The sequence below is a fragment of the Phytophthora cinnamomi genome (assembly GCF_018691715.1).
Source record: "Phytophthora cinnamomi strain GKB4 chromosome Unknown Contig21, whole genome shotgun sequence".
Lineage (NCBI taxonomy): Eukaryota > Oomycota > Peronosporomycetes > Peronosporales > Peronosporaceae > Phytophthora > Phytophthora cinnamomi.
In genome coordinates, this window is record NW_027150954.1 from 2,168,846 (window position 1) to 2,195,940 (window position 27,095).

At 57.5% G+C, this 27,095-nt stretch overlaps 2 protein-coding genes across 2 annotated transcripts; both read left to right on the forward strand.

Moving 5' to 3' along the window:
• Positions 1–11,858: 11,858 nt before the first annotated feature.
• On the forward strand, positions 11,859–13,246 carry IUM83_03744 (uncharacterized protein; the record flags this gene model as incomplete). Its single annotated transcript, XM_067927773.1, has 2 exons — positions 11,859–12,829; positions 13,063–13,246. 2 exons carry the CDS (start codon positions 11,859–11,861, stop codon positions 13,244–13,246), a joined length of 1,155 nt encoding a protein of 384 aa, XP_067795405.1.
• Positions 13,247–13,847: 601 nt separating this feature from the next.
• IUM83_03745 (uncharacterized protein) lies at positions 13,848–14,465 on the forward strand (the record flags this gene model as incomplete). Its single annotated transcript, XM_067927774.1, has 2 exons — positions 13,848–14,185; positions 14,270–14,465. 2 exons carry the CDS (start codon positions 13,848–13,850, stop codon positions 14,463–14,465), a joined length of 534 nt encoding a protein of 177 aa, XP_067795461.1.
• Between the last annotated feature and the right edge of the window lie 12,630 nt (positions 14,466–27,095).

Below are 27,095 nucleotides of genomic sequence, written 5' to 3' on the forward strand. Positions count from 1 at the left end.
AGTTAATACAGTCGGGCCTACAGCCCGACCGGCACGTTCAAGGCGGTCTGGGAGACCGCCAGAGCCGGGACACGAAGGAACAGAGCGGCAACCGCCGCGTTTCTGAGTACTCCACGACCGTCACTTGGTCGTGGAGCAATACGAGATGAAGGTCAACACGGCGTTGACCATCGGAGCGTGTTTCCACCACTCCGCCACCGCTGCGAGACGCACGCGGAGAAATTCGATGGATCGTCCAGCGAATTGTTGATCATAGGAAAACAACTGAGGTCCGGATTGTTTTCGCATTCGTTGGAGAGGTTTCCCTCCCCAACACGACACGTGGGAACCACGGAACGTCCTGATGGAAGACGTTCCGGACATGGTGAAGGAGTACGAAACCCAACACACACTACCAGCAAGAAGGTAGTGCGAGCGCTGTAGTAATCTACAACGCCTGACAACTCGCGTGCTAGATAATTAGCACGGAGATCATTGAAGCTCTCAGGTATACATATAGTATACCTGTTGTGGTCGCGGTTGCTAATATGCACCGCCACCTGGACGGACAGTGCGCACGGCGCACGGACACCAGCCTCCACCGCAACAGCGTGGAGTTGCTATTACTTGCCACTTCGAGAAGGACTCGAAGTGCTTTTGGCGTTTGCTTACCCGATCACGGTAAGCAACAGAAATTCGCTTAGAGATGTCGACGCATAGACGCGGTCGACATCGAAGAATTGTACACAGACACTGTGTTGTCTGTCCCCGTGGTAGCGGCGCACCTCGCGCTACCGCGCATTGTACACAGCAACAGAGAGTTTACACTCTGTTGCAATGGTGGTCTTCAGCTTGATCGTGCTCATTGCGGATGAGCACGGAAACCCCAGCACAAAACAATTGACAAGCAGTCAATATTAATTGACGTGTCGAGACCGACACGTCTAAGCTTAACGGGGGAATGGTGTAACGGGGTTACACACACAAGTGACAACAGTCACTTGTGCACGATAACGGTCACAAGTGACAACTGTCACTTGTGCATGACATTTGTAACTTATGGTTTAACAGATAAATATCTGTTAAAGGTTTTAGATACTTCCTCACATTGGTGTAAGACACACCAATGGATACATTGAAGTGGACCACCACAGTGAGTGGTCCACACTTACCCAAAAGATCCTATTGGTAGAAAGCAGCATCTTTCTACCAATCAGAGACATGCATATTAGCGGGGCTCTGACAGCCAGCCGCTGCCAACCCTTTCATAGATGATAAACAGTTTTTAGCAGATTTTAGAGGAAGATCAATTCACAAACAATACAGTTCTCATTTTACCTTAAACTACCTATTTGGTGTTTTATTTGATTTATATTATACTTGTGGACTCAAGTATAATTAATTCAAATTATTAATAAACTCCTACGCTTCCTCATACACGTAGCGCGACGTGTAAGCTAAAGTAGTGAGCCAAAGTAGGCCCACTACACACACACACCGTCAAGGAACATATCGAGATCGAAACGCTCGAATAGCTCACGTTGTGCCTTGATAGCCCGCCTTGGTGAATGGAACGACGTCTAGGTTATTGTACCAAATGAACAGGTCCTTGATTGACTTCATTCCATAGCGCTGCCGAAAACCTCGTACGCGAGCATACGCTTCATCCTTGATATGCTGCTTACGAAGTTTGCAGTAGAAAGCGTGGCCGCCATGATGAACTGGGCAGAGGAAGTGGACAAGAATTTCGCAATATCCCTATTTTCATGTTGTGTGTGTGCTACAAAGCGTATTCCAGCTGAATTGATCGTCGAAACATGTTCGCTCACGTATATGACAATAGCAAGGTCGATGAAGAGGCTGATAAGCTTAGAAAACAGCAGTCCAAGAAAAATAGACCATAGAGTTATTTGAACTGCCTAAACCAAGGCAGGTGGTGAGCTTGGCTGATTCTATTACCCTCTGATAAATAGTCTTCCTCAAGCTGGCTGCACTCAACATTAGATTGTCTTGACTCCCATGTAGGCCTTGTTGATGAATCTGAGATTGTCTTGACTCTCCCATGTAGGCTCGTCGTATCACGTCCACTTGACACGCACGATATTTCAGCTTGCGTGATGATATTTTATTGTGCTCTAAGATTCGCTCAGCATCACAGGTCTGTCCGCTTTCGAATGGTGCGTCAGTCTTCTGAGTATTGAATAGTTTGATCTCATTCGGACTCTTGTAGAGCGCATGGCCGTTTTCCATCGAATCTGAATTCTATAACCATCGAGACCGACGATCTCATAGCCGGTTTCGCTCCATCGCGTGTTATCTTATCAAATACACCTTTAGAGAGACGATATAGTACTGTAGTACCTACTCTTCTATCATTCTCCATACGTTCGGCTAATTCTCGATCATGGTCCAGATCTTTGCATCTGACTGTACTTTTGACTTGAATAAGTGTCATCTTGATGGCGGTGTGATAAATGTTGTTGTAGTAAGATATTAAGCTTGCGAAAACCCTTTCTGTCAAGGGTCGATTCATGCGAAGTAGTCGCATTTTCATCGTTCAGTCGAAACGCTCAATCTTACCCATCGTATCGTGGTCTCCTGTGTCATCTTTGACGAATTGTTTGATTCCACCTAAAACAGCGACTGTAACGGGGTTACACGTACAAGTGGCTGCAAGCCACTTGTGAATTTAACAGATAGGTTATCTGTTAAACGTTTTGGATACTTCCTCACATTGGTGTAAGACACACCGATGGATACATTGAAGTGGACCACCACAGTGAGTGGTCCACACATACCCAAAAGATCCTATTGGTAGAAAGCAGCATCTTTCTACCAATCAGAGACATGCATATTAGCGGGGCTCTGACAGCCAGCCGCTGCCAACCCTTTCATAGATGATAAACAGTTTTAGCAGATTTTAGAGGAAGATCAATTTACAAACAATACAGTTCTCAATTTACCTTAAACTAGCTACTTGGAGTCTTGTCTAAGTTAACTTATATTTGTGTATTCAAATATAATTAACCTAAGTAATTACTAAGTACTTACGCTTCCTCATACACGTTGCGCAACGTGTAAGCTAAAGTAGTGAGTCAAGTTAGACCCACTACACCTGGTAGCACTTTGTAGTCCGTCCAACGACCGACTGCTTGACGTTCGTACGCGGTGTACGAACGCGGAGCCGAGAACCACATGAGCACGGAGGTGCCCATGGAGAGCTCCAACACGCCTGCAACGCATGTTGCACGCGCTGACTGCCCCACCTGTCTGACCCAGAGTGGAGGCCCTCCAACGACTGTCAACAGTCATTGGAGAAGCGGCGATAGCTACAATGCTGCGTACGCTATCGCCGACGGAGCAACATGGTGTTGCTCTGGGATTCATCATGAAGGAGCAGCGTGACGCTGCTTCCTCAGTGACGGCGTCGTCAGGGACGACACCGCGTGCTCAACCATTAAAGTTGAGCGTAAGCAATTACGTGGGAAGAGAGGGCGAGCCTCTCCTCCGATGGCTTGTCGAACTCGACACAGCCATAGCGGCTCGACGCATCGTCGACCCGCTGTCGAAGGTCGCGTTCGCCATGTCCTGCCTTGGCGGACGCGCAAGGAGTTGGGCGTATGGCCGCCGACTCTCCGATCCTACGTGCTTCAGCACGTACGAAGTGTTCAAAGAGGAGCTCAAACAAGCGTTTGAGCCCCGCAAACGAGTTCCGGTCGAGGGCGGAGTTCCTCGACCTTCAGCAGGGTAAGCATGATGTCCATACTTACGCGCAGCGCGCACGATATTTGGTATCAAATATCGTGACTAACCGATTGACGAGGCGACCAAGGTCGTCACGTTCATGAAGGGCTTAGAGATGGGCCTGTGAAGACCTATCTCTTCCGAGAGTACCCGAGTACTCTCGAAGCTGCAATCACTCTTGCCATGCAAGAAGAGTTTAGCCTGCGGCAGGCTAAACTCCATGTAAACGTACCGAGGCCGCAACCGCGCCCGGTAGCGAGGACGGGAGGTCCGGAGCCAATGGACCTCTCGAGCGCAACAACTGCTGGTTACCAGCAGCAGGGAGGTAACGTGCGACGCTTCCGCTGCGGAAGGACCGGTCACTTTGCACGGGAGTGTACAGCTCCCATGCCCCCTGGAGGTGGCCGTCGTGGCGATGCTAGGCATCGCCGCGGACCAACAAAAAACGCGAACATCCAGTAGGCGCGGGCGCCCTACTGGTAATGCAGTCGCGCGTGCCGACATCGGGCACGCGACACTGAGGACTGCAGCCCCCAGTGAGACCAGCTCTCACTGTAAGAAACAAGATGACAGGCCGAACCTAGTCATCTTGAAGGTTTACTCGAAGAGAGCGAGTGACTCTCTTCGAGCTTTGGTAGACTCAGGCGCGTCGAACAACTTTGTTCGACTACGAAGCCTGCCGAGACTTGACTTCGAGGAGGTAGATACACCTCGAAGTCTTCTGGAGGTACGACTGGCAACAGGTGCCATCGTGAAGACCGAGAAGCGCGTCGTGAACGTGCGCTTCTCGTACAAACAACGGGTGTTTGTCGAACACTTTATCGTCCTGGACCTGGACGATAAGTTCGACGTAGTAATGGGCATGCCGTGGCTTGCACGGCATGATCCGGTAATTGACTGGAAGAAGCGCACGCTCGTGCGCATCGGACGCGATAGCGGAACAGAGAGCGATGGCCCTGTTACCGCAGCGCGCGCACCAGCAGGTGCGCGCGACTCGCCAGTCGAGACAGCGCTTAATGCCGCTGTCCCGGGGTGCCCAAGGGGTGCGCGTGGATGCGCACAAGAGAAATCTACGTCGGCAATGCTGCCGACGTCGGAAGAAAAAGATGTGTTGGTTCCGGGAACCAACACCCACGTTCAAGCGTGTAAGGGACAGTCCCTGACCCGAAGCGGTCAGGTCGACAACGACGCGTCGGCTCCGGGAGCCGACGCACCCTCGGTCATGAGGGGCTCCGCCAATGAATGGCGTCGAGGTGACGAAGGCGTGTCAACTCCGGGAGTTGACGCTGCAAACAGTGCGGACGGTTGCAAACGTACCGCACTGACGCAATTTGCATGCTGTCGTGCAGCCGGGCTGCACGACGAAGCGCCGCGATCAAGCCGGGCTTGATATCGCGCGCCCGCAGACAGGGTCTGCCGGCGAAGGGATACATTACCGTGCAGCCGGGCTGCACGAAGGAAAATGCGGTCAAGCCGGGCTTGATACCGCGCGCCCGCGGACAGGGTCCGCCGGCGAACGACTGTCCACGGCCGGGCCTGGACAAGAAGAACAACTGTGCGGAGCCCGGCTCCGCACAACAAGAAGACGGCGCAAGCGGAAAACGCTGCGCAAGTCTCGGTCCGGGACCGAGACGCAACAAGAGCAGTCTGCTGGGCAGACTGCGGCGGTGACGCCGAATGTCAAGACGCTAAGCGTCTTGACGCGCACCGATACTGGATTCCAGTATCGTGACACGGAACTCGCTAGTCCTCCGACGACGGCGTCGGAGTTGACTTCGCTTCCAGCCATGAGCTGGAAGCGCTTCACACGCGACTTGCACGATGGACGCATCGAGCAAGTCTGCGTTCTTCGACAGCGGAAGAACGGCGAGCGAGAGCGAAGAGCTGAGACAGCTCTTCATGGGAAGTACCACTGAGAGTGAAGACACTCTCAGTGCGAAGACGAAGCGAGAGCGCTTCGAGGAATTAAGGTTGGGACTCGCTGAAGTCGAGTCCCTATTACGAATTGTTGAGGGAGTACAAAGACGTACTCCCGGAAGAGATTCCTGCGGAGCTTCCGCAGGATAAGGGCATTCAGCACGAGATTGATCTCGTGCCGGGCACGAAGTACTGTGTCACGCGGCAGTGGCCACTGCCGCGAGAGCAAGTGAAAGCGATCGACGACTTCTTTGAAAGTCGTCGTAAAGCAGGACAAGTGCGGGAATCAAAGTCCCCGCACAGTGCTCCGACGTTCTGTGTCAAGAAGCCACAGGGCGGATGGCGCATCGTTCATGCCTACAACAAGCTGAACGATGCGACGGTACCGGCGCAGACGCCGATACCACGAAAAGATGTTATCATCGATTCGATGGCCGGGAGCACCGTTTACAGTGCTCTCGACTTGCGAGATGGATTTTATCAAATCCTAATGCGTGAGAGCGATATCCCTCTCACGGCAGTGAGCACGCCAAGCGGCATGCTCTGGGAATGGCTAGTAATGCCACAGGGGCTTAAGAATGCCCTGCGACCTTCAACAGGTGCGTGACGCACTTGTTGCGCTCGGTGCGCGACTTCGCACCGAGCTACTTCGATGATGTATTCATCCACAGCCGGGCTGTGGACGGAAGGCGCCGACGTAGAGATGCACAGGGTGCATCTCCGGAGCTACTTGAGCTTATGCGAAAGCATAAGCTCTACGCGAACCTGAAGAAGTGTATCTTCGGGGCGAGCGAGATACCCGTCCTCGGGTGTCTCGTAGGGAAGAATGGTGTCCGCCCTGACCCAGAAAAGGTCAGAGTGATTAACGAATGGCCAACGCCTTCAAGTGTCAAGGAACTGAGGCAGTTCCTGGCTTGGCCACGTACTTGTGCAAGTACGTGGAGGACTATGCGGGCAAGATCCGCCCGCTGTCACAGCTTCTTAAGAAAGAAGCTGTGTGGAATTGGACACCCGATTGCCAAAAGGCATTCGATACAGTCAAGCGAGGCTTGACTGAGGCGCCGATCTTGGCAGTGGCTGACCAAGATCGCCCATTTCACGTAGTATGTGACGCATCCGATTTCGCGATCGGATGCGCGTTGATGCAGCACGATCACGAGGGCCGTGATCGTGTCGTCCACTACCAATCGCGTCAGCTGAAGCCAGCTGAGCGCAACTATCCGGTGCATGACAAGGAACTCCTTGCCATGAAGTATGCACTCGCAAAGTTCCGAGTGTACTTGCTTGGGAGTAGACCATTTGTGGTCTACACCGACCATGCTTCACTGCGCACCGCAGTGAAGTCGCCACATTTCACAAAGAATGGCGAGATGGCTCTCATTCTTTGCGGAGTATAACTTCCGGGTCGAATACAAACCCGGAAGATTGAACGTGGTGGCCGACGCGTTATCACGTCGACCGGACTATGCAGAAGCTGTTGACGTCAATGCCATTGACGCCATGCGATCGAGCAAACCCACATCATCTCTGTTGGATGATGTGAAGGCCGCGTACGCGCACGACGCGGACGCGAAGCTCTGCTGGCCCATGGCACAGCGCCTTCTGACAAGTCCCGTCAGAAGCTGCCCAAGCACCTTCGAGCGCGTGCACACCGCTTTCGTGTGCACGAAGGACTGCTACTCTACAACGCAGTCGACGACAACGCGGATCGCGTTGTCGTGCCAAATGACCATGACCTGCGACTCAGGATCATGTACGAGTATCATGATGCCCCGACTGCGGGACATCTCGGACGTGAGAAGACTTACGTCCTTCACGCGCGACTTCTACTGGCACCACCAGTATAAGTGGGTGCGCAAGTACATCCGTGCTTGCGAGGTATGCCAACGCGTAAAGCCTGCGCCATTCGCGCAGGCTCCACTGCAATCACTACCGACTCCGTCGGAGTGCTGGAAGTCCATGTCTTTGGACTTCATCTTTGGTCTTCCCCGGACAGCGGAGGGAACACCGGTGTTGTGGTCTTTGTAGACCGTTTCAGCAAGATGGTACATCTTGCTGCGGTGCCAGCAGAGGTGACCGCGAAGCAGACAGCCCGTCTGCTCGTCGACATGGTGTTCAAACACCATGGCATGCCGTCCGACATCGTGTCGGACAGAGACCCGCGCTTCACAGCGCATCTGTGGCAAGAAGTGTTTACACTTCGGGAGCCATTTCCATGTCGACTGCGGATCATCCGCAGACGGACGGTCAAACCGAGCGCGTGAATCGCGTGCTCGTCGATATGTTGAAGAGCTACGCTCACTCGTTCCAATACTGGAGCGAGTGCTTATCGATGGCAGAGTTTGCCATCAATAACTCAGTGCATGCCTCGACCGGGCATACACCGTTCTACGTGAATGCCATGCGGCATCCACGTCTACCGAGTTTACTCGGAGTGATGGCTCCCACTTTAAGTGGGGGAGGATCTACGACTGCAATACAGCAGCCGCAGAAAACCGCTGACACTTGCACAGTGTCAGCTGCAACAATGGACAAACCACATGAGTCTGCGCAGGGCGCAGACTCCCCTAACAACATGGTCAACGACCACGGGTCTGCGCAGGGCGCAGACACCGCAAAGAACCACGCAGAGGCCGGGCCTCTAGCGGAGAGCGAGCTGAATGACTTCAGCTCGGATGCAATCAGTTTCATCACCAAAAGACAAGCCGTGATTCGGTTTGTCCAAGACACAATAGCAGCTTCTGTTGATCAACAGAAGCTGAACGCAGACAATGCGGGCAGAGGCAACACAAATGAATTTAAAGTTGGTTCATTAGTTTTGTTAGCTACACAAAACCTGCCTAGACATGCAGTTTCGGATTTCGGAGCAAGCAAGCTTGCTCCGCGCTTCATCGGGCCGTTCACTGTGTTGGCACGGCACGGCAACGCATACACGCTAGACATACCGTCTAGCATGCGCCTCCATCCGACTTTTTACGTCGGACGGCTGAAGCCATACCGGCAGCACGAGCCATCTAGCTCGGCTGATCCGAAGCCTCGGCAGGAGCCGAGGCAGAAGCGGAGGACTTGGCCTCGGCGACGAGCAACCTCTCCTCCAGCGCGCGGACGCGCTGGAGCAACCCCTTCATCTGGGTCCCCAGCTCGACCTGGATATTCGAGGCGGTCTGCGAGACCGCCGCGACTTGGGCCTTCTGGTTCGCCAGCTCCTGTTTTAGGGCGGCGAACTCAGCGCCCTGCAGACGCTCCACGACGGTCACCCGGTCGTGGAGAGGCGCATACTGATCAGCCCGGGGCTGATCATACCCGGGGCGTGTTCCCACCCCCGCCACCGCTGATCCGTGACGCCCACGGCTCAACCCGCTGGATTGTTGAGCGGATTGTTGACCATAGTATCCCGAAAACGAACCCTCAAGGGGCTCGTTTTCGTATTCGTTGGAGAGGATTTCCTCCCCATCGAGATACATGGGAGCCGCGGAACGTCTTGCTGGAGGACGTTCCGGAAATGGTGAGGGCGTACGAGGAGCAGTACGCACTGGCGCAGCGGAAGTAATACGAGCGCTGCGATCATCGCCAGCGCCCGAACCCTCGCGTGCTAAGAACTTAGCACGGAGCTCTTTGAGACTTTCGGGCACACGGAACGACGTGTACCCGTTCAGGTCGCGGTCGCTCAAGCGGACCGCACCTGGGAAGCACTTCGTGCACTGAAGCCCTCGGGCACAGCGCACGGCACATTTGCCTCCTCAGCAGCAACATGAAGTTGCTCCAGCTTTCCACGCTTCGAGTACGTCTCGAAGCGATCACGCGCTTGCTTAATCCGATCACGGTAAGCACTCGGCCTCTTGTTGAAGTTCTCAACAAAGGCGTTCCAGCTTTGACAAAGTGCCTGCCATTCGGGCACTTTGCTGCGAGAAGAGGTCTTCTTGCTTTGAAACCATCGGAGCTCATGAAAGAGTCCGATGTAGTAATCGCGCCTTTGATGCGTTCCCGCATCAAAGTGCAGCTCGGCAGCCACAGCGTCATCTTTGATGGCGCTGCATACGTACAGCGGCACCTCATTCGGAGGTACCGAGTTCCCAAACCGGTCCGCGATCTCGGACGCGGACGGCATCCATGGATCGCGCGCTGCAGGCGCAGCGCGCGGAGAGCCTTGAGCTTTAACATCACGCGCTGCAGCAGCAGCGCGCGGAGTACTGAGAGCCCCAGCGGAAGCGAGTGGGGTATCGCTCTCAGTACGCGAACGCTTCGAACTCGAAGCGTCCGATTCGTCCCCTTCACGCGGGCGAACGTTCTTGGCGTGAGGGTCGAGCGATTCGCTCGACACTGAGTCTTTACTCTTTGAGGGCGAGCCCTCCTCGCCCTCCATGTCTTCATCGTCGTCGTCGAAGTCGACGACGTCACCGTACTTCGCCTTCTGGCGTTCGAAGTAGTCGTCGATGGAGAGATGACTCCCCATCGACTTTGCGGACTTCTTCTGAGGCGCGCTCATCGTTGAATGAGCGCGGATTTCTTCTCCAAACGCGGAGAATTGACGAATGGTCAATTCCAAAGATTGACGTGCGGGGACCCCGCGCGTCTAACCTTAAGGGGGGGATGGTGTAACGGGGTTACACGTACAAGTGGCTGCAAGCCACTTGTGAATTTAACAGATAGGTTATCTGTTAAACGTTTTGGATACTTCCTCACATTGGTGTAAGACACACCGATGGATACATTGAAGTGGACCACCACAGTGAGTGGTCCACACACACTAAAAGATCCTATTGGTAGAAAGCAGCATCTTTCTACCAATCAGAGACATGCATATTAGCGGGGCTCTGACAGCCAGCCGCTGCCAACCCTTTCATAGATGATAAACAGTTTTTAGCAGATTTTAGAGGAAGATCAATTTACAAACAATACAGTTCTCATTTTACCTAATCTAAGTCACTTGGAATCCTTTTGTTACTTAACTTATATTTGTGTATTCAAATATAATTAACCTAAGTAATTACTAAGTACTTACGCTTCCTCATACACGTTGCGCAACGTGTAAGCTAAAGTAGTGAGTCAAGTTAGACCCACTACATCCTTGATCCGTCTTTTCTCCTTTCTTGCCCTTGAACACGTGCGGTTATCGGTGCGTCGCGTCCTTGGGGTGCGCGGCGATATCGGGGCCGGTATGGGTCTTCGCCTTCAGCGACGCGTTATCGGGCGTGTTTGAGCGGTATCGTTTAACGTGTCCCTCTTGTTGGGCACGGGTCTGAGGGTGAGGGCACCGACGACCGAGGGACGGGGGGCCGCGTTATCGGGGCGGCTCTGCTTGCCGGCACGCGGAAGCCTTGGACCGAAAGGGAGACATTCACTTGATCGGCACAAAGAAGATTCGGGACTGAGCCTTACACCTATCCTATGCTACCGACTGACTACTTGAAGATTGCTAAGCTACGGTTCCATGCCTAACCCTACTTCGATGACGCATGCCCTGATTTATGATGCTGGATCTCTGAGACGGATTCCTCCAGACCGCGTCTCAGGGGTTCCTAGGACGGGGTCGTCCAAGACCTGAGACGAGGTCACTCAAGGAGGTGTCACTAAAGTGAGGTAGTCCAAGAGCCCCGAATGACAGCTCCGACTCAGACTTGGCATCTGAGGCGTCTTTAACCCTTTCCGCAGAAGATTCCGTACAGATCGCGTTCTTTCACTCTGGGCAACGGTCCTCTGGCCGCCTCGCTCGTCACTTCTCATCTCGCGGTCTGCTTCACCACAGCCATCCCGCTGGTGCACGCGCGCACTCTCCAGGTGGGTGCGTTGCAGCAGACCTGTATGTCTCCTTCTCTCCCTGCTCGTCTGTGTCATGCTTGCCTGGCAGGCTTCCCGCACATCCCCTCCGTCTTCACGTGGGTCTTCGCCATGCCATCCAGCCTCGATAGCGGGAGCAGTGGCTCTACGGTTGACACCGGCCCCGAAGACGTCGATTCAGGCAGTTGTCGCGTCTGCGCGTTGCGTACGCGCCATCCTCCGGTCCCACAAGCGTCCTCTGTCCAGCTACCATCGATTGAAGACCCCGATATATCGTGGCGTCACTCTTGATCGACGCCACCGGTTTGGAGCACGAGGTCGCCAGGTTGCGCGAGTACTGCGAGCTGACCACGGCTTATAACGCCGGTCTGGCCGCTCACGCGTCGACGCTGCATGACCGCAATCGGGCGCTATGGCAGTGAGCCTGTGAAGGCTTTGATCTGGGCGCGGCGACTGTGAACGAATTGCACGAGAAGCTTGACAGTTTGCAGCGCGAGAACGGCCGGCTAGAAGACGTCGCCGCCCATCTTCGCGACCGTGCGGATCACGCCGATAGTTACGAGACTCGTTACCGCGTCCTCGAGCAGTCGTCACTTGAGTACGAGTATGGTCTGCAGGCGGAGCTCAAGGCCGCGCAGACTCGCGTTGCAGATTTGGAGGCTCGCCTCGCCATCGTCACTTCCCCGCCGATTGTCCCCAATGTATCGTCTACTTCGTTACCAGACGCTCAAGCGCCTCCTGATCGCGAGATGGCCGCCGTTCAAGCCGACCTCGCAAGCACGCGGGTGACCCTGTCCGCCGTGAACGCGCGGCTTGTGACGGTAATGGCTGAACGTGACCAGGCTTCGAGCGAGTCTGTCGAGCACGGACGTCAGCGTGACGCCGTGGCCGAAGAGCTCCGCGTCGTGCGAGAGCAGCTTGTGCGAAGCCAGCGCGAAACCGAGTCGGCGCGTCAATTAAACACACCCTTGGAAGCCGACGTCCGTCGTTTGAACGTGTTGCTGGTCGCACACGCGGAGGAGCGCCAGCGTGACTTGGCCCGGATCCGCGACCTTGAAGCTTCTCTATCCTCCTCCGAAGCAGCGCGCATCGCCGCCCAAGCCGACTTGACTCGCGCCCAGGCGGAGGAGCTTCGCGCATCGTCTCGTGCAGACCGCTTCCGCGACGGCCTTCGTGAGGCGCGTGATCAAGCCGCGAGGCAGCAAGCGACGGGTGCGGCACGCGTTCATCGTCTCAGCACCCGGATGGTTGGGCTCGAGGAGGAGCTCGCGCGGACGCTCCGTGATCGTGACGAACGAGCAGCTGCTTGGCGGCGCATGTTGCGCGAGGCGCGTCTGGGACGCGAACGAGCTCGGCGCGTATGCGACCTGTTGTCCGGCCGGCTTGCTTCCGTAATCACGTCCGTCGGGGGGTCCGTGAACACAGCGGACTTGATCCGTAGTCTCGAAGCTCAGGTTGAGGCCGAGGCTAGGCGCGCCGTTCCCCTCCCTCCAGATGATGTTGCCTTGGCGGGTGCTGACGGTGGCTCAGCAGGGTCTTGTTCCACGTCCTCGGCGTCGTCCGCGTCTGCGGCCGCGACCTCTTTGTCGGCTCCTGCGGGGGGACCTTCGTCCACTACGGCTTCTGGCACTCCTGCTAACCTAGATCAGCCTTCGGCCCCTGCGCCGTCGAGTGTTGCGTCGTCGTATATGGTCCCGCCGCGGTCGGCACCCGCCGCTCCTTCGTCTACTCCGGCGGCGCGTCAGCGTACTCGATCGACGGCGAGTACTTCCGGTCCTGCTACGACACGTTCGGCGTCCAGTTCAGCGCCGGCGACTCCGCGTCGTAGTCGTCGTGCATCGACGGCGACCGATACTGCCACTCCCGCCAGTGCTGCTGCGGCCCAGCGTCGGCGTCCAAGTGCGTCTCCCGGCGTTCCTGCGCAGCGTACACGTGCGTCTTCTCCGCCGGGGCCCTCCACTGGAGATTCGTCGCCTCGCCATGTTCGGCGATCGAAGCGCCGGCGCCTTAGGCGCTACGCTTCCCGCTCTCGGTCCCTTCGGGGTCCGACACTTCGCCTCTTAGGTCGTCCGGGGCGCCGGCCAGTCCGAGTACGTATTCGGACGCTGGCGGCGAGTCGGAGGCCGACTCTAGAGCAGGTTCTCAGGCGGGGGCCCGCGGAGATTCTGTGGGCGACAGCGCTGCTTCGGGCGGCGCGGAGAGCGACGAGTCCTCCTCGTCCAGCGCTTCATCGTCTAATTCTTCGTCCTCTAGTTCGACGCCGACCCCCGCACCGGCCGGCGACGTTGCCTTGCCGTTCTTCGCGCCGTGTATCCCTCCGCTTCGGAACGGATCGGAGTGGACTCGTCGGCGCTATCGCCCCTGGCCGAGCGGCCTTCGTCAGCTACGTCTGGGGGGGTTTGACGGTGCGTGATCTCCGGTCGGTCTACATGCCACCTCGCGATTGGTTGTTCCCCTCGGCCCCTGCGCCGCCGCCGCAGACCTGGAACGAGGCCTTAGTGACCCGGGCCAATGTCGACGCGTTGTACGCGGCGCGTCCCTGGGGCTACCTGACCCAACCCACGGAGACGTTGACCACCGCGGCCGGGGACGCGTCCTTCCAGGCTCTGCTGACCCGGTATCGGTGGCATTTGGACCATTGGGCCCAAGCCTACTGGGAGGGCACCCACGAGTTGCTCATCCCTGCCAACGCGACCTGGGCTTCTTGGCGCCGTCGACGCAACTCTCGCCGATCTCACGCGGGGGATCACTGGGCTCGAGTCGTCCGGTCCGTCCTAGAGCTATTTGGGTGAGGGCTCGCGGACTTGAACCTCTTGCTGGACCCGCTGTTCTTGCAGTTTCCACCGTCCAGGTCGACCGTCGGGCGGTGGTATCCGGGCGTGGAGCACGCGACCTTGCAGGAGGCTCTGGACGCCATCGACTCAAACGAGCCGTGGCGTCGCTTCTTCCGTGGCCAGCCCGACGCGCGCGGAAATTGCGCGGTGGGGCGTGCTCACCCAGCGTACGCCCTTGCTCGACTTCGCGGCAAGTTCGTCCAAGAGATCTAGGCGTTCCCCATTCAGTAGGCCACTGTAGCCTCCTAACTTCAATATATCGTCCTTGCAATTCTTCCGCGTTTGGTTTCTTCCGTTGTTTCTTTCCACTCTTTTCCTATGAGACGACCCTCCGTCGTCCCATCTTCGGCCAACTGGCCGGTCCTCCAGACTTCCCATCTACCCATCGTCCTCGCCCTGGCCACTCCCAGAGGCGAGGGTTCCACCCTTCCTCCCGTCGACGGCCTTCCCGTCGACTTCCATCACACCACCCCCCATCGGGAACAGGCCCGTCCATCGCGCTCTCGTGCGACTGCATCGCCTCGAACCGGTTACGTCCCGTGCGTTGCCGGAGAAAATCGTACAACAGGCCTCCACAGTTCAAGTCCGTTTCGTCGACCCAAGTGGAGTCAGGATAGTCCTTCCACTTCACTTCAAATTCTCGCCGCGTTCGCCCATACCGCGTAGCTCGACCCACGCACATGTCGAGGATCTTCTCGACCTCGAAGACGTCGTCCTCCAGTTCTTGCGCGATCCAGCTGTCCTCCGGCAGGCGTTCCTCGTCGAAATCGAAGCGTTCGTCTGCTGAGATCGTCAGCCGGATCGCGGGTCGTGATGGGAACTCCCGGACGGGCTTCAGCTTGGAAATGTGAACGATTGGGAACAACTGATAGGGCGTTCCCGCCGTCTCGAGACGGACCGCAAACGCATTCACTAGCTCTGCGACGCGGAACGGGCCGTGCCACATGTGCGCCAGCTTGCGAGCGTACCCGGGCTCCACGCGATCCAGGTACAACCAGACTTGTGAGCCCGTCTCGATCGAGTGCTGAGACGCGTCCTCGTTCTAGCGACGGGCTCGTCCCGCGACGGCCTCTTGGACTAACTCGAGTGCTTGTACGCGCGCCATCTTGTAGTGCCGCTGGATCCGCATTCTCCAACGTCGGGCTTCCGCGTCGCGGCACCGGTTGTGGTGTTGCAGAACACACAAATATCGTCAGATGTGGATCTCCAGCACAAACCACAACAACCGCCGAGTTAGGTCGGCGCTTGTTGGCCTGCGCAGGGGTTGTCCCCTCGCGGTTCGGCCCAACCGGGACAGCGGGTATCTCGCCTCTCGCCGACACCTGCCAACCAAGGTCCACTCTTCCGGAGATCCGCCGAGCTAGCGGACTCCGCTCACAAACTCCTGTGCCCTCCACCAAAGGATGGACGGCGGTGCGCTAGCGCTTTTACAGGCCGCCGGGGCAGAAGCAACCCGACTTGAAGAGTAACGGCACCCGGGCTGTCCGGCGTACCGGCTCGCTGAATTAGCGAGACTTTTCCTTCGCACTTGGCGAGCACCCAACGCCCAATCCCGGACCGACCTAATCTCTTGGCGCTGCCAGTCGAGTACCCTACAAGCTATGCCTCTCAAGTACCGACGGCAGGCATAATCCGACCCCGTGCAGGGACTTACCAGAAAGTGTGCACGTGTTGTGGGCCTAGAAAATGCTGCTCTGTTTGTTCTTAAGTCTCCTGGGCGCCCTGAAAGGGCGCCTCTACTATTCCTAAGGTCCTATACAAATATCAAGTGAAATGGAGTGGTTTCGGATCTCGGCCGACCCTTCACCCTCGCTACAACGCCTCGAACTCGGCGGAGCCGGATAAGTTGTCCGGATAACCCGGCGAGCTCAACGGGGAGGTCTGGCCGACTCGGCTGAGTGCTGCTGGGCTCGCCGGGCTCACGCTTGGTCCTCTTGTGCGGCTTCTGGCCGTGCCCCGCGTTGTCTGGGCTGCTGGCGGCTCTGTTTAGCCGAGCTCAAGGCCTGGAAACTGCCTTGAACTCGGCTGAGCGTCTCCTAGCGCCCCCCGCACTCGGCCCGCCGTACGTGCGTCTTCTCCTTGCGTGGAGCCACCCGTCCTTGGTCTCCGGTGCTCTTGATTCCCATTCAGTCGGCCGCAGTGCGCTCGTGAAGCTTGCGAACTCGGCGAGCTCGGCGGACTGGCACAGTGTACCATCCAGCCGAGCAGTACCGTCAGCGCCGCTTTCCTGGTCGTCTTGGTACCTTGTTCCGCCTTGACTTCGAGTGCTCCACGAAATCTGGAGTTCCCTACACCACAACTGCCCCGGTCACGTTCCGAGCCGAGGCGGTGAGGGACTTGATCATCACTCTGGGTCAACCTTTCTCTTCGGCTCCAAACCCAACGGTATCGTCATTCTTCCATCGTCATGCCGAGTCGCGACGAGCCGGCTGCCTCCTCGGTAAGTTGCTTCCCCGTTTAGTACTCGGCGGTTCTCAGGTACTGACCAGCTTGCTCCCTCTCTCCCCAGGCTTCATCACCAAGTGTTCCAAATCCACAACCGCCTCTAGGTGTGGTGAGGTCCGCCGAGGCGCTTGGTCGACCGTCCCAGGCTTCAGGGGTCAGCGGTATGCGAGATGGCTCGCTCATCGATCTGACCAACTCCCTGGAGTTCGACCGGGAGTCTGGTCCAGCTGCTCGCACCTCTCCCCCTCGTCCGCCGAGTTCGCATGGCGACACCACTTCGGGCGCCGTCGGTGTTGACCGGTCGAACTCGGTGGAGCAAGCGAGCCTAAGCTCCCTTGAGGCGCTGGTGCGGGCCGAGTCGGCTAACCGTCAGGAGGAGAACGCTGCTCTCGCTCGGCTCCTGGCGTTCATCTCGACTCGGCCTCCTCCTGCCATAGACCCGACGGGGCGACGTGCTCTCCTCTCCGCTTCTTCCCTTGCCGAGGTCACGGACGTTCTTCAGGGCCAGCAACCTACGCCGAGTTCCGCGAATGACGTGGCCGCTCTCCGGGTCGAGCTGAGCACCGCCGAGTCCGTCAACACCCATTTATCTCGGCGTTTAGACTCACCGGCTGTGGAGAACGCCGAGCTCCGGGACAAGCTGGAGGTCGCCGAGCGCGAACATGCTCTTTGGGAGCGGGAGGCCAAGAAGCTGGCTCCATTTATGACTTCCCTCCGTAAGTCTCTGGCTGCAACCGAGGCCTCCCTCAAGACTGCCCGCGAGGACCAGTCAAAAAAGGTGGCTGCTGCTTTTGCTCGCGCCGAGGCCTTCCGTGCACAAGTCAGGGAGCGCGACGCCGAGATCGCGCGTCTCGTTAACGCCATCTCGGCGCGGGACACTGAGTACGCCGCCTTACAAGGGGTGGCGGCTAAGCACTTCGAGCAGCTCACCGAGTCAGCTCGGCTCCTCTCGTCCGGGGACTCTCAGCCTCTCCGTCACGCTCAGGCCACCATCGCCGACCAGCGCCGGGTCATCCTGAACCAGAAGAGGATCATCGCCCGCCAGGGGTTTCTGCCCATGCACGACCCTCACATGGCTGCAGCTGCTGGTGCCGGTCTGAATGTAACAGGGCTCAACCCCGCCGAGCTGCAGCTGAATGCGCGCTTGTGTAGGGTTTTGGCGGCGAGGTTCCCGGAGGTGATGGACATCCCCGCCGGATAGACTCGATCGGTCGAGTTGATCATTCATCCTCGCCAAGATGGGTCGTCAGCAACTCCGCCGACTTCGGTGGTTTCGTCGAGCTCGCCGTTTCTTGGCGTCTCGACTCGTCCATCTTCTCCAGTGTGTCCGCCGAGTTCCTCCGTGGCGCCTGCGTCTGCATCGGCCGCAGGGTCAGCTCAGTCGACCCGCTCGTCGAGGCTCCGGCGGAGTAAGTCGGTGGATCAGCTTCATCGAGCTCGGCTGGACATTTTGACGCCAGCTGAGCGGCTTCGCCGACTCGCGAATCCCAAATCGCCGACTGCTGCGGGGCCCCGGCGGAAAGAGCACGTACCGCCTCCTCAGCCTTACGCCTGTCCCCTTCCTGGCGAGCCTGGGCACGAGGAGGCAGTTGCCTTGTTCGACGAAGTTACGTAGAGCTTGGTCTGCCGAGTGTCTCCTCCTCGAGCTCGGCGGACGTCCGGGTCGGCGACCTTGGTGAAGCTGGTTCAGCCAACGACTCGGCTATCGACTTCGACGAGCCGGATCTTGCCGAGCCAGTGGTTCCTCTCGTTCCATACTCGGGTTCTCCATCACTTTCACCGGCGGTTGGTTTCGATGCTGGTACTCCGTCGGCTGGACAGGTGGCTCCACCTGCAACGGCGGCTGCCTCGTCGGCGAACTCCGCTCCAGTTCCGAGCTCGGCGACTCCAACACGCGTAAGCCCCTCGGCTCCGGTGGTCCCGATGACATCTTCCAGCTCGACGAGTCCTTCCGTGGCTGGGAGCGCGGGTCGCTCGGCTGCTGCTTCGGCTTTGGCTTCGGCGACACGCCGGCTATTATCTTGTTCGATTCCCTGGTCATCGTCGCGGCTTCTTGTGCGTGGGGCCGACAGATCCAGTTCGATTTCGTCGACCGTACTGACTCAAGCTCCAAGCACTCCGTCGAGTTCCACTCGGCGCGCCGTGCCTTCTGGCTCCGCCGCGCTGACTTCGCCCTCCGGTCGGCCAGCCCGAGTTAAGGCGGCCACTTCTTGGGCCCTCAGTGCGCACCTCCTGCGTGAGCTGGACACTCCCGACGACGTCGTCCTCGGTCGACTGCACTCCCAGGACTCGCCCAGCGGTAGCTCCGTTGACCCCACTGGGACGTCGGCTCACCCGCTGGGTATCTCCGACGGGTCTTCGGATTCAGATGATGGTGGAGATGAGAGCGATTGACTCGGCGGAGTCGTTCCTAGGTCGAGCTCGGCTACTAGCGACGAGTGGGAGGAGAAAGCTGAAGCTGATGCAGAGGAGAAGGAAGCGCGGAGTCAGGATTCACCGGACTCCGACGACATCCCGCTCCGTTCCCTCGTTTCCAAGACCCTGCCTCCTCCTACCGGCAAAGCTCAGTCGTATCGCGCGGCCCGTCGGACCTTACTGGGCTCCTCCGCCGAGTCGGATGACTCGGACTCGGCCCACTCCAAGAAAAAAAACGGTCTAAGAAGAAGCGCGTTCACATGCACAAGCACTGGCACAAGCACGAACGCAAGTCCAAGCACGAGTCGAAGCATCGACTCAAGTCGAAGAAATCAAAACGCCGAGCTTCTCTTGACTCGGTGGATGACTCTCGGTCGGCTAAGCGGAGCAAAAAAATCGGCTCTGCCGAGTTCCCCTGGGTCGGCTAGCTCGGCTAGTCATTCCCGTCCAGCTCCGCCGAGTTCTCCTGGGTCTGCTAGCTCGGCTAGTCGTCCCCGGCTGGATCCAGCTCGCTCAGCAGGGACCCGGATCACAGCGGGGGACACTGGTGTGCACCCCAACCTGGTGTTGCCTCTAGCTCTGCGGATATCGTATGCTGTGTTGCAGACTCGTACTGCGCAGGCTGTCTTGCGGGACTCCCGAATCTCTGCGCAGTTGGCTCAACTCAAAGACCTGCCGTTCCTGCACTTTGGATCTGCCCGGTGTTGGAACGCGATCCTCGGCCACCAAACTAGGCAGATTGCCGTGGATACTTCGACCGGCAAACCCCGGGTGCCTCCCACCAAGTGTTCTCCAGCTGGCATCCGAGCTTTCGTAAACGTCTTCGATCCTGGCCACCCGGCGCAATGTATTCGCCGTCTCCTTCCTGACACCCCTTTTCTCTTCTCTCTGCTGGTGTTCGAGGAGGCGCGATCTCGACTCGTTAGCTCGGCTAGGCCGAGCAACTTGATGGAGCGACTGGGTGACCTTTGGGTGAAGATTCGCGGTGAGATTCCGGCTCCGGTTGGCAGCAAGCGTTCGGTCGTCGACAATCCAACCCGGTACTTCTTGGCGCTGTTTGAGCGGAATCACTGGCTCGTCGAGTCGAGTATCCTGACGGGTCTTCACCCCTCTCAGAATGTCGGCTCGACCTACGAGGAGATCGCCGAGTCGTACGAGCTCTGGCTCTTGTACAAGGCTGCTCGGAAGCACCGTAGCGACGCTACTCGGAGCGTGATGACTATCCTGCCCGACGAGCTATACTCAGCGGTGATGGAGGAACTCGGCGGACTTGCAGCTCCGGAGGTGGACGCCGAGCTTTTCTTCGAGCCTTTCGTTCCGTTATACCCACTGGTGAATCTCGCTTGAGTGCCCTCGGACAAGGATTGGTGTCAGACAGCGAAATCAGTTGATTGCAGCGAGCCTTGGCGAGCTTGGTGGTTGACGGATCCGGCGGCCCACCCTTTCAACACGTGCTTCAGATCCCGGAACGTCGAGTTCTTGGTGTTCACGTCGAAGGGTGTTGACCCTCGTCTGGTGGAGGACTCGGTCGGCGAAGACGTGGACTTGGATGAGGCGGACCCGCCCCAGATGTCGTCGAGTGCCCCGGCCCCATCCAACCGGTCAGGCATTCACATCTTCCAAGGGTGTGAAACCGGAGAACGCGGCTGGTCGGCGGAGGACCTCGATCCGCCTTCTGGGTCCCTGCTCAACTCACCCAACCTGTGTGAGCCGTCGCCGGTGTATTACATCTTCGGGCCAGCGTCGCCCGAAGGGCCTCTCGACTCGACGAGTCAGTCGGTGCTACCTCCCGGCTCGGTTGGTGTCTCCGCGGCGACCGCTCCCGGTTCTGACGGCCCAGTGAGCTCGACTACAGCGGCAAGCTCGGCTGCGGCAGCAAGTCCAGTGATGGCGGCGAGCTCGGCGAGGGTAGCGAACTCGGCGATGGCTGCCAGCTCGGCTGCTCCTGCTAGCTCGGCTACCGTAGCAAGCTCGGCGAGTGGTTCCATGAATTTGTTGGCCGCGGCTGCTTTGCTTGCGGGCTCGACTACTTCGTCAGCACACTGTGATGTTCCGCTTTGATGCGCCAGCTCGGATCCTTGTGATTTCCTTTCTCCGTAACTTCCATTTCGTAATTAATGCAATACATGTAGTTTGACGCAGTAACTTTCTTCAACTCATCTCGGCCTGCTGGTCTTCGCCGAGTCGGTGGATCATCATTTTTTTTGGTGCAATAGCTTTTAAGTCTCATCTGCAACTTGCACCATTTGCAGACGGTTTTCACATTTCTTTTGCTGCAGATAGTCAAAGAGAAGTCCTCCGCACGAGAGGTTTGACAGTGGTTCCCAGGTTGGCTCATCGTAGCCGACCCACTTCACTCTGAATATCCTCTGCGTCCTGGCCGTGCTTGTGGATAGCGGTAACTCGTCTTCTAAAATGGCCTCGACTTCGTACTTGTCAGCGTCCTCGTCCGGTTCCCAGCTGTCTTCCGGGAGCAGTTCCTCATCGAAGTCGAGTCGGTCCGACTCGGCGAGCTCGGCTACCAGCCGAGTTGACGGTCTCTCGCCGGGTCCAGTAACGGCTTTCAGCCTGGAGACGTGGACGACAGGATAGAACCGGTATCCGCTCTTGTCAGGAAGTTCTAGCTCGTAAGCGAACTCTTCAGCCTTCTTCTTTACTCTGAACGGCCCATGCCATCGGTGGGCGAGCTTCTTGGTCAGACCCGGCTTGACTCTTTCCATGAGCAACCACATTTGGTCTAGCCGAGTTCGCTGGACGGACTAACCCGTCCAATCTATCAGACGCGAACGGCGGCCACGTTATCAACTCGGCTAACAGCGAATGGAGTCCACAGGACGACTCCGCCGAGTCGGGAGGCGATGAGAACGACGTCGTAGACGAAAACAGCCGCCTCACCTTGACACACGACCAGGATATGGCCACGTGCTCAACCGGCCAGAGCGGCCCCTCCTCGCCGAGCGACTCAGCTGAGCCAAGGGTGCAAGGACAACAGTCGACGCATCTTTCGAAGTCAGTCGAGTTGATCCCTGGGGAGACCGGACCTAGCCCGCCCTCCGGTCGTCCCAACAGCGAAGAAGTCGATGTCAGTGATGAATTCCTGGATGAGGACCCGGAAGAGAACCTCCGGCTACGCTACCTCCTCGCTGCACGACTCGGCGAAGAGCGGGAAGCCATGGAAGACCGACAGTCCGCCGAGTTTGAGCATTCCACAGTAGATCTGGCGTTAGAGGACTACGCTCACGAGTTGGCCTTCCTGCCTGATTTGACAGAGGTCGTCCCGACGCAGCTCGACTACTCGGCGAGTAACGTGACGTGTGAGGCCCACTCGGCGGAGCAGTCCAAGCGGTTGTTGGACGTATTGAAGTCACACGAACACGTTATGATTTCTAGTGGGAACGCGTTGTCCCCACCGGCGTATGGGGTGGTTTGCGACATCGACGTCCAGGGGCATGAGCCCATCCGGCAACGCGCCCGCCGAGTTCCGTTGAAACATCTGGGCAAGTTATATGAGCTGCTCAAGGTGCTGTTGAAGTCACGACTCATAGCGTTCTCCAACAGCCCGTGGGTCTCCCCGATAGTGATCGTCCTGAAGAAGAATGGGGTCGACACACGCCTGTGCATCGACTATAAGATGGCCAATGCCGTCACGCTGCTTATGGAATACGCCATGCCACTGGTGGATGATTTGCTCACCGAGCTTGAGCGTTACCTGTGGTTCTGCTCGCTCGACGCAGCGAGCGGCTTCTGGGCGGTGATGATGACTCGGCGAGCTCGGTGGATCTCTGAGCGTTCGTCTGCGCACTGGGTCATCCTTTCAATGGTTACTGGAATGCTACATTCACAGGCCTTGGAACATGCACCCATCAGCATATCAACCCGAGTAATAATCCGACCCGCACTGTGGTACGTGCAGTCCTGAAGGGTGGATGGGCCTCCTTCGACGGAGCGCATCTCGCCGAGCTGAAGCCGAGTCGGAAGCCCAGCGGAAGACCCACTCAGCCGAGTTCAGACCCGAGTCGAGTCTGATGTCGAAGTTCGAAGCAGATCGCCGAGCTCAAGTTGAACCCGATCCGCTTGAAGACTTTATCAACAACCCGAATGCAGATATGTTCTCGACTGGAGTGTTAACTGGATGTAGTCGCCCCCAGTAAGTTTGAGCGCAGTCTTCATTTGCTTTGGACGACATTTGCTTTGGTGGAAGATGTTTCGACGACTGCCTGAACACTTTGGACAGATTGTTGACCCGGTTCGCCGAGTGTCGACTCAGTGTGAGCTTCCAGAAGAGTTCCTCGTCTTCCTCCGAACTCGGCTTCGCCTTCCCATGGGGTGCCTCGAATTCGTCTGGTGGACCCCTTTCTTGTTACACTGGTGCCGGGCCGTCCCAATCGGACTCGGCGAGCTTGGCTCCGCGTCACCGCTGCGACTTTGGGTTCTAACTCGCTTCCTCCGTCGAGTCTTCAGCTCGATACAGCATCTCTTGGATTCGATTCAACGTTTTCAACTAGGCCTTCCGCTCGGCGTTACACCAACCTTCCCAGCTTCGAGCTTCTAACGCTTCCGCGAGGGAGTCGGCCGCCGAGTTGAAAGAAGGTAGCAGACGCCCCAATACTGCGAGCATTTCGAACTCGGCGGAAGACGTCCAGCTGTTCGACTATGCTTCTTGCGACGCCAACTCGACTTGGAGTGCTTCCTTCTTACACGCGATCGATGGTAAACTCCACCCATGGATTGCTGGATTGCAAGCCGAGAGTCGCCTACGATTATCAGATCAGTGACCCCGCGTTCTAGAAGCGGCGGTCTAGCCCTCCCCATTGTTCATGCCAGTGTACTCGGCTATATTCACCGTGGTCGACTGGAGGTGCGCACTCGCAGCGATCTCAATGTGCCATTCAGGCAACCGCCACAAGATCCACGAGCAGCTGCCGTAGCCACCGTTTTTTCGGTCTCTATGGCCGAGCCGTCAAATGACAGTACGTGCTCCTTGAAGGCTACTGGTATCACGCGCATAGAGCGAGTTCTGGGTCCATCCGGACGGTCGCCGAGCTCTTAGACGGTGGGGCTACATGTGCGAGTAGTTCGTCGAGTCCTACTGCCGGGTTATCGACGCCTCGCAGCAGCTGAACGTCTAAAGCTCGGCGACCGTCTTGTTCGGATCGGACCGAACTTGACCTATGCGCGTGATACGGCGACAGGAGCACCTGCAAAGCTGACGGCTCGGCCATAGAGAGATTTCGAGTTAAAAACCCATTCGAGCGTCGAGAACCGCGTGTAAACATTAATCGTCTTCCCAGCGAGGAGTGTATGGCACACTTTGATGAGCTGGAGGAGGGCTAGTACTTCCTTCTCGACGGGGTGATAGCCGAGTTCGTTATCTTTGAGCACTCGGCCACAGAACCGGACTGGGTGGAGTTTACCATCGTGCATCTGCATCAGTGTGCTACTCAGTGCCCAGTCATGGGGTTCGCGAATAGCATAACGAGTGGACGTCTTCCGCCGAGTCGAAATGCCGCAGTATTGGGGCGTCTGATACCTCCACGTAGTGTGCCTCTACAACTCGGCGAACGCTGTCTTGGCTGCGGATAGATCACCCCTGGCTCGAAGTCGGTGTCCTTAAGTTGGTACAGTACGGCCCCATGAAACACGTTGAATGAATCCAAGATCTGGATGAAACCGGAGAAAGCGAGTAATAGTTCAACGCTCCCAGGAACGCCTGCATTCCTTTCTTCGTCTTTGGGAACGGGAGCTCGGCGATGGCCAACACCTTCTTCGGATCGGCTTGAATCCCTTCCGAGGTCACCCCATGGGACAACAGGAAGATCGACTCTGGGCGCTGGAGGCGAAAATACTCGAGTTCGGGGAAGCTCACACTGATTCGACACTCGGCGAACCGGGTCAACAGCCTGTCCAAAGTGTTCAGGCAGTCGTCGAAACATCTTCCACCAAAGCAAATATCGTCCACAAACGACCTGCGCTCAAACACGGGGCCACCTGCGACTCATCCGGTTCTCCAGTCGAGAACATATCTGCATCCCGGTTGTTGATAAAGTCTTCAAGCGGATCGGACTCAACCTGGGCTCGGCGATCTGCTTCGAACTTCGATATCGGACTCGACTCGGGTCCGAACTCGACTAAGTGGGTCTTCCGCTGAGCCTCCGACTCGGCTTCAGCTCGGCGGATGCGCTCGGCGAAGGCGGACCATCCACCCTTAGGCTGCACGTACCCCCACAGTGCGTTGTCGATCAATCGTTGATATATCATGGGTGCGTTCTTAAGGCCAAATGGCATTCGTAACCACTCAAGGAATCGTCAGGACTTACCAGTGCGCAGACGAACGCCGAGATCCACCGGGTTATAGCGCCGATGTGGTCATCATCACCGTCCAGAAGCCTGTGAAGACTCGCTGCACGTCGAGCAAGAGCAGAACCACTTAAGGTAACTCTCAAGCTCGGTGAGCAAATCATCCACCAGTGGCATGGCGTATTCCATAAGCAGCGTGACGGCGTTGACCATCTTATAGTCGATGCACAGGCGTATGTCGACCCCATTCTTCTTCAGGACGATCACTATTGGGGAGGCCCACGGGCTGTTGGAGAACGCTATGAGTCGTGACTTCAACAGCGCGTTGAGCAGCTCATATAACTTGCCCAGGTGTTTCAACGGAACTCGGCGGGCGCGTTGCCGGATGGGCTCATGCCCCTGGACGTCGATGTCGCACACCACTCCATACGCCGGTGGGGGCAACGCGTTCCCACTAGAAATCATAATGTGTTCGTGTGCCTTCAATACGTCCACCAACCGCTTGGACTGCTCCGCCGAGTGGGCCTCGCACGTCACGTTACTCGCCGAGTAGTCGAGCTGCGTCGGGACGACCTCTGCCAGATCAGGCAGGAAGGCCAACTCGTGAGCGTAGTCCTCTAACGCCAGATCTACTGCGGAATGCTCGAACTCGGCGGACTGTTGGTCTTCTATGGTTTCCCAACTCTTCGCCGAGTCGTGCAGCGAGGAGGTAGCGTACACCGGAGGTTCTCTTGGTACACGGGTCCTCATCCAGGAATTCATCACTGACATCGACTTCTTCGCTGTTGGCAACGTCCGGAGGGCGGGCCAGGTCCGGTCTCCCCGGGATCAACTCGACTGGCTTCGAAAGATGTGTCGACTGTTGTCCTTGCACCCTTGACTCAGCTGAGTTGCTCGGCGAGGAGGGAACACAACGCTCTGACCGGTTGGAGAGCTGTGGCCATATCCTGGTCGTGTCAAGGTAAGGGCGGTTGTTTCCGATCTACAACGTCGCTCTCCTCGCCTCCCGACTCGGCGGAGTCATCCTGTGGGGGCTCATGAATCGCTGTTAGCCGAGTTGATAACGTGGCCGTTGTTCGCGTCTGATAGATTGACGGGTTAGTCCGTCCAAAGCGAACTCGGCTAGCTCTTCTCCTCGCCGGGCCAGCAGTTCCCATTGCTGGGCGCACGTGAGTCCCGGTTCGCTTCCTGCGTCGGGGGGTCGAGCGACCACCGCCTCAGGCTCCTTGTACGGTCTACGTTCCACAGCTGGCGGCTGTCGTGCCAGCCACCCTTCATACAGCTGCTGTTCCTTGTTCAATACCACTTTGTCGATAGCTGCTTCATAGGCCAGGACCTGCCAGTCCCTGTACTTCGCCGAGCTCAGCCGGACATATCCCTCGGGAGGAAGTACCCCATGCGGAGCCCACGCAACCACCGAGAAGTGGGCTGGGCACCAGACAGCCACCGCCCTCACATTTGTGAGCACTACGCGCACGGCTTTGCCACTCCGATTGACGATCACGGTGGGAACCCAGTCTCGTGTGCGCCGTATCCACAAGTCGTGCGTCGAGCCGTCGGGTTGTTGCTTACGCAATTTGAACTCGGCGGGGAGCCTACTCGGCAAGCGCATAGGCTCCGCAGGCCCGTCTGTGATGTACAGGCTGTCCCGCGGCATTTCCGCTTCATTCTTCGATCGAAACAGCG